The 7,908-nt window shown below is 38.2% G+C and overlaps 1 protein-coding gene and 1 pseudogene across 1 annotated transcript; one reads left to right on the top strand and one right to left on the bottom strand.

Annotated features, from left to right (window-relative positions):
* The first annotated feature begins 671 nt into the window (after positions 1-671).
* On the top strand, positions 672-1,514 carry LOC140954225 (protein NRT1/ PTR FAMILY 5.2-like). Its single transcript, XM_073407706.1, has one exon. The coding sequence runs from the start codon at positions 672-674 to the stop codon at positions 1,512-1,514; it is 843 nt and encodes a 280-aa protein (XP_073263807.1).
* A 585-nt stretch (positions 1,515-2,099) lies between these two features.
* On the bottom strand, positions 2,100-7,383 carry LOC118049999 (BRCA1-associated RING domain protein 1-like; annotated as a pseudogene).
* Positions 7,384-7,908: the final 525 nt, after the last annotated feature.

Below are 7,908 nucleotides of genomic sequence, written 5' to 3'. Positions count from 1 at the left end.
TTGATAGCTCCTCATTTGATTGATGTCATGAGTTGAGCTTTGAGATATGAATATGTTAGTTTGATTATGATTATGAACCTATGGTATGTCAGTCAGAATACCCATGCTAACAGGGTAGTGTTAGTCTTTGTGCACATCGTATCTGAACCCTAGTTGGTCGGGGGAGACACCAACCTGTGTGGACTGATCATCCCACAGTACGGAGCCTCATGCTCATTGCATTTTGATTTTCTGATGAGTTCTACCATATGATATTCTTGTTATGGCCTATTTGATAAACCTTCGTATAAGAACTAAAGCCATACTTGTATATATATTTCTCATTGCTATATTACCTCGTGTGTGTATATTGAACGTTATCTACTCACTGAGTTGTTGAACTCACCCTCTCATTATTTATTCTTTTCAGGCTTATAGCTTGATAGCGGGTTACTTTTGTTGAACCTTCCGAACCTGCTTTTGGTTGTAATTTGTATCTTTCTTTTTATGTCAAGTTAGTGCTCCAAAACTATGAAATTATATTAACTCTTGTATTAAGACAATTACATTATATTATGAAGTTAGTTTGTTGTTTATGCTGCGTTGAACAACTCTGATTGAGTTTTGAAGGATAAGATTGTATGTAAGTTTGGGTTCGCATAGGTTTGGAACCTTGGAGAGGAACCTTGCCTATGTGCCGGTCATGGATCCGGGAATCGGGTCGTGAAATCTGGTCTGCCTGCAGATTCCTTGACAAAGCAGCAGTTGAGAGCGGTTCAAGGTCACCGTGGATGCTGTGCCCTGTGACCCAAGTTGAAGAAACCAAGCAAATGATTAAAATGCTTCCAGTCTGGGCTGCTACTTTCATACCTAGCACCATTTTAGCTCAAGTGCACACCCTGTTCATCAAACAGGGAACTGTCTTGGACAGGAGCATGGGACCCCATTTCAAAATCCCTCCAGCGTGCCTCACAGCTTTTGTAACCATCTCCATGTTGATAAGCCTAGCCATTTATGACCGTTACTTTGTGCCGATGGCTAGGCATTACACAAAAAGACCGAGAGGAATTACATTGCTGCAGAGAATGGGAATTGGGTTTATGTTGCATGTTATTGTAATGATCACAGCTTGCTTAGCAGAAAGGAAGAGGCTTAGTGTGGCAAGAGAACACAACATTATTGGTAAAAGTGAGGTAGTTCCTCTCAGTATATTTATTCTACTCCCTCAGTTTGTTTTGATGGGAGTTGCTCATAACTTTGTTGAAGCAGCGAAGATAGAGTTTTTCTATGACCAATCACCAGAAGGAATGAAGAGCCTAGGGACTTCATACTTCACTAGCAGCTTGGGAATTGGGAATTTCCTTAGTAGTTTTATCCTATCAACAGTTTCTAAAATCACTAAGAAGCATGGCCATAAAGGGTGGATATTGGACACTCTAAATCTCTCATTTAGACTACTATTATGCTGTCCTGGCCATATTGAGCTTCCTCAACTTCCTTCTCTATTTAGTTGCTGCAAACTTCTTTGTTTATAACGTGGAAGTAGATTCTAAGAGTGATTTGCAGGGGGGGGGGAAAGTAAGCTTCACTAGTCTAAGCTCATCAAGACAACGAAAACTTGAAGGTTGGATAAAGACGAAGAACTTAAACCTTTTCTTCTTATCCTATGTGAGTGAAAGCAGTTCCAGTCCTTCGTAATCTGAAATTTGCAGGTTCATCTTGTGTGTGTGTAACAAAGGTTTGATGAAGATGATGAAACCTCCTGTCCTTTGTAATAAATTAACGTTCAGGTATTTTGCGGGCTGCTTGGCCTTTTTCATTTTTCCTACTTGAAGAATCATCAACCTCCATAAAGGGCAGGAAATCCTCAACAAGGTCGAGTCAAATTGGTGGACAATTAATTGATAATATCACTACTCATTCTATAAACATAAATATAGGTTTTCTGACCTGAGCAAGGACATAAATCATGGGAAATTGAGGAGAGAAACAAAGTAAAGCAAAACTATAATAATATCGCTGGACTTCCTCCTACCCAAAGACTATCAAAATTAAGAAAATTTTAAGTGAAGTCCAAGTATATAAAATGGTGTTGGCAAAGTTCCTGCAAACAAATGCAATGATCCAAAGAAAAACAAGTCACATAATATTTGATGCAATTTGCAAGTAGTTATATTCAAGTTACATTATCCTAGGCAAAAATACAGAGCCTTGTGTTTGCCAATAAATTAACATAGGGCAGGCTAGTTGGAACCTCCTTACATCTGGACTATCTAGCTATCAGAATTGCTGATGCTTTCCCAGTTTACAAAAGGCTGTAACTTGTACGAGGAGATAGATTCCAACAGCCATGTGTGACCAATGACTTGGGATCCAACTTTAGCAGCTAAATCCTGTGCTTCATTGGTTCTCTGCCAGATAACTGAAACTTCCTCGTCTAATTTGCACCCTTGTGGGGGATCAAGGTTATAAACAATTAGTGTTGTTGAAGGAGATAACAGGTCATGTCTTTGTTCCACCAATTCTTCCTCACTCTTCAAAAGTGTACCTCCTGCCGCAATAACCAGACTCTGGAGACCTTCCTTGTAGCCAGCCACAAAATCTCCAACAAAACAGAAACTTAAGCCACTGAAAAGTTTCGGTGCCTGCCAAAGAAACAATTAAACCAGGGCTTTTATGAGACGCAATTAAAAGAGAAAAGAAAAGAAGCAGAGAACAAAGGTATACTGCAAGTTTATAATCATGCTTTAGAAATAGGGTACTCGAGAAGAAATTTACATTATTTAGTGCACTAAGCCTGCCATTTTTTGGGCCATCACGGCTTCCTTGGCTGTCTAGAATAATTTCATAATTTTCTTCATCCACAGGATGCATAGATTCCATGCAAGCCTTTATCCCTGCCAAGGTTAGACTTGCAACATGTTAATAGCAAGAAATTGATGAAGCAACAACTCAAAAATAAGGAAGAAATACAAACGAAGTGCCATGAACTCTGAAGCAATCAATTAAAAAGGAAAGGGAAAAAATAGGGCAGATTTGCTCTTTCTTTCTTTTTTAACGATGTACAACCTCGGTACTTTCATCAATGGTAGTGAACATTTTTCTCAGCATCAGATTGATCAATTTAACCCCCCTGCCGACTCAACCCCTTTTGATGATCCTCAATTTCTTTTGATAATAATAATAATACAGGCACATTGCTTGGCCAGGGCTATCAGTTCAGTCTTAGGCTGCTAAATTTATAACAGGGAGGAAGAACGAGGATCATCTCTAAGAAATTTCTTCAGCATATTACTAACAAATGAAAACTTGAGTTTAGAAGATAAGTAATCAAGTCAAAGACAAGGGCAGACTCACAATCTATTGTAAGAACCCATTTCCCATTCAAAATGGCCATAAGATATTTCAGCGTCCTGGTGCATGCCCCATCTGAATCTGTGGCTGCAATCACATGTGTGACATTTGATGCCCAGAATTTGCTCACCGGCACATCAATCATGCTTCCAAACTTCACCAAAAGATACTGTACCAGAGAAAACAAGTTGCAACTAAGTATTTTAATACTGAAAGACATTTCCTTGTCTTAAATCCCAAACATGAACAATGTGATCAACTAATTCTCAATCACACCAGGCCACTGTGCACTGCACAACAGTCATGAACACAGCAAGTTTGATTTATTGCAACATGCAATAATCTAAACGTGGAGGGTTTAAATCACAACTAAACCAAACCATTTTTCTAAGTCCAAAAAACACCGTTTTAACAATATGTTGCCAGAAAAAGGGCAACCATTGCATAACAATCATTATGCTAGACACCATGGCTTATCAAGATCATCCCAAGAATGACAACTATCCTAAACCACCACATGGGAAATGACTCTGAATTGAGAAGTGAGAAATACTGACATCAACCATGATCTGAACTGACCTTTTCCTCAGAAGACAGAGCAGATCCACAGAAAACCCATTTCTTTGCTCCATTACATGATCCCGCCCAAAAGTTAGATTGTTGTGGGGCACTGCATGATAATGGAAAAAACCATGTCAAACAGATTTTGCATTAATGACAAGTAACAGCCTATTTACTAATAGCATTGACAGGTGGAAAACATTTCAATTAATTTGTTTCTTAGCACACAAACATTCTTTGAAATCCCTTTGAATAAACAGTAATTTGCTCACAATCCCCAACATCAAAGATTCATCATTAATCTGACAGAAAAATTCAATAGAGAGCAAGAGAATTGGACAGAGAGGGAGGTCAAGGAGCTGATAAGAGTGATCCAACTTCAATTTTGTTCAGTTTGTTAACTTCGTACCTACAAGGAATGAGAGAATCACAACTTACACTGAAGTCAGCACAGAAGAAGTTTTCTGGTTGTGTTTCTTAGCCTTGGACTTCTCACTTGGAAATTTTACTGAAGAATGAGCAGAGCAAAGCACAAGGAAGTTTTCCTGTAAGAAACCAATAAAGAAATTTGTTAGCACTCCAAGCTTAACTCCCTGAAGTGATGCAAAAGGAATCCTACAACATAAGCACATGAATTTGTAATATAAGTAGAGTACAAGACACTTGCATAATCCCATCGACATTTAGTAATTTCCATTGCACAGGGAGCATGATAACTTCTCTTGCATGATTTTAGATAGCAGCCTAAAGCTGCTCCCTTCAGCCCACATTTGCTGCACTTAAGCTTTGCACCCCTGGCCAGTTCTGCATTCAGATTCTTAACAGTTTCACCAAACATAATAGACTTGCGTGCCCTGTATTTCAAATTTAGTTACATATTGCTCTCAGTATTAAATTTATGACAAGAAAGATAGCAAGAGGGAAACTTCTTAACAGTTTCACTAGACATCAAATTCTCATTATCACCTAAATATCAATAACAAAAAATGCATAATGGCATACCATTCAATACACACAGCATGCACATGTATAGTGTTGGATGGAGTTGCTTCAACTCCCTCTACTGGCTTTCCATTCACAAAATGCAACATTGGACCAGTAACCTGAAATGGAAGGATGGGGGAGAAGACACAATATGTAAGCACCAAAAATATATTTTTTCCATGCTGTACTGGATAATTTACTAGCAGCAACAAAATGGCATACAAAATTATAGATTGCACAAACACAAACAAAAGCCAGCGATAAATAGATGTTTACCGCTGTGATTCTGGAGGAGTGGCAGAATCTACAAGCATTAAACGAGTTATTCGATTTTGCAGGAATCTCTAATTGAGAACTGGTTTATCAAATTTTCAGTTGGAGGTGCATTTGGTTTTGATATGACCAATATTATTTGCACCCAGATCCGATGGGCTGTAGTTCAACTTCTTAGGTCTCTTTGAATCCCTCAAATGACCTTCCTCGGTTTCAGAAGCAGAAGTGTTATGCCTCTCTTGTCTTCTTTTGTTGTCAGAATTCAGTTGAACCAAGTTTTCTGCTTTATAATTTTGTAGACTCTGAAAAACAGAAGCATTGTGGACTTCAGAAAGTTAATGCTTTGAAAGACAAACTTTTTATGCACTTCAAAATGTACTGTCACTGCCAAATGAGAGCTAACCAAACCCACACTAGCAAATAAACATGCTTAACAAGCAATGCAATTATTACAAGCAATCTTAAAAACACCAGAGAATCAAGAGCATAGGCAGGGAGACATGTTCAACTGTATTTCCATATTAATCACTCCTATAAAAGAGCGAGCAACATTTATAGTGCTTAGAAGCTTTGGAAACAAATATAAGCACCAAATACACATGTAAGCACTTTTACCACGAAAAGAATAGAAAGCCCCAGTACATTTATATGGGGGGGGGGGGGGTCAAAAGTTTATACTTGCAATTTTCTTACTGTCAGAAATGGTCAATATCCATAAACTTTTGTAATGTTTCATAAATCCATGACGTAGATTATGGAATGGATTGTACAGTTAAAACTGTCATTGTGTGAAGACAAGAGCAGAATTAAAAAAAAAAATGGAATCAATGTAAGCAGTGAGGAGTTTCCAGACCACTGCAAAGGATAATTGCACTCTACACATGTAATTAAGAAAAAGTCTGCAAGATCATTGTTAAAAGCAATAGTTAAGTTCTTACATCATCACCTCCCTGATCATTACTGTCGTTTTCTGAATCCTTATTATCACCAAAATGAAGGAGGACTTCTAGGCGACAACTGATCTGCCTGATTCAAGTCCATTTGAAAAGCCTTGGATTCATGAAGCCCCCTAGCTCTTACCTGCGAATCTACCGGTGGAGAATTGGCATTCTGTTTATCATTAGACGCACCCCCTACACTACCAATCACTCCATACTCTTTATCCTTAACATGCATTGGCACATTGCAATTACCCATCGCTACATTCTTTCGAACCCCTTTTCCACCTGAACAATTCGACGGAGCACAAGCTACATCATTGTTCATTAATTTAGATTGTCCACTACTAGAATTATTCCCCCAGTGAGCTTCCAATAATTTCATATCCTTACTATCACTACTCTTCGAAGCCGGACACTGCTTCAAAACTCTACCAGTCTCTGCAAAAATCACCATCCACAACCAACATTTACTTTAAAAAAAAAAACTCAAAGAAACCACTCCAAACAACGAATATCAAAGAGTCCTTAGACTCCGTTGACGCGAGAGATGCCCCAAGGATACTGAACTAAGTCTAATATCAAAATAATAAAAACTGAATGTCAAATCAAAGTATATGAAGAGTATATGAAGATACCATACCAGAACGAGACTGCAAAATACTGGCACTGAAAGCTGCATCCAAGCTTCTATAGATTGTCACCATGTTTTCAATCAAAGGCAAACACCTCAAATCTGAAGCCCAAATAAAATTGTTATTCTTCCATACATTCAATTCATATTACCAAATTAAACCATAAAATCTTAACAAAAAAAAAGCTTCCTTTTTTGAAAAAATCAGACACGGGAAATGGGAAACCATTTATCAAAAGGGTCAAGAGACCTACCTGAGTCGCCATATTGAGCTTTACAGAGAGGACACTCGGATCCAAACTGTAACGTTTTGGGCAAACATGAACTGAAAGAAAGAAAACTCAATGAAATCAGCAAAACCATGCCTTTCGACAAAAAACAAAAATAATTAAAATTACCAAAGCTATTAAATTTACTAACTTGCAGAAAATGTGATCACAAGGTAGCAAAAAGGGTCGCTTCAACAACTCCAAGCTGCATTTTTTTCAAAAAAAAAAAACGATTCTTAAAATTAAACATCACAGAATAATTTTTTTGGAAAAAGAAAAAGGGGTGAGAGAGGAAAACCAGAGAGGGCATTTGAGCTCGAGACCCCAATTTCTGGAGATGAAGAAACCCATGGTTCATAGAGCTAACGCTCTGTTTCACTGAGCCTGCCATTTTGTTTTCTGCTTTGAAGGGGTGGGAGCCGAGTGGCAGAGGAGGAGAGTGGGTTTATAGGGGATGGTGATCGATGGAAGGGAAAGGAGTGCACGTGGACGGCTGGATCTAGTCTCGTTTTGTGTTGTCGCCTTGGCGGTAAGGGGAGATTTTTTCGATTTTTTGAGATGGTTATTGCGGCAGAGGTGTTACCATGAAAGCGCGCCTTTTTAATTGTTTTCCGCGCCGGCGGTTTTTCGTTTGCTTTTCTTCCGTTTCTTATCTTATTTCCTTTTTATATGTATATTCTACTGTATAATAATTAATAATAATTTAGGGGTAATTTGATTGTTTTTTTTTTAAAACAATAGCAAAGCTTTTAGAAAAATTGACTAGGTGAATGGGCTTATTGTTCCGGTCCTTTGCTGAGTCGGTATAAACAGTGTTTCCATCGACCCTTTTAATGTTTTTTTGTTAATAGATAGGGGGCTGGGCCGCGCTACATCCGACTCATTTTTTTACAAACACGACAAAAAAATTATATAT

Source organism: Populus alba, chromosome 2 (assembly GCF_005239225.2).
Source record: "Populus alba chromosome 2, ASM523922v2, whole genome shotgun sequence".
In the NCBI taxonomy this organism is placed as follows: domain Eukaryota; kingdom Viridiplantae; phylum Streptophyta; class Magnoliopsida; order Malpighiales; family Salicaceae; genus Populus; species Populus alba.
The sequence above is the reverse complement of the archived record's forward strand: the minus strand, read 5'-3'. Positions and strand labels throughout refer to the sequence as shown.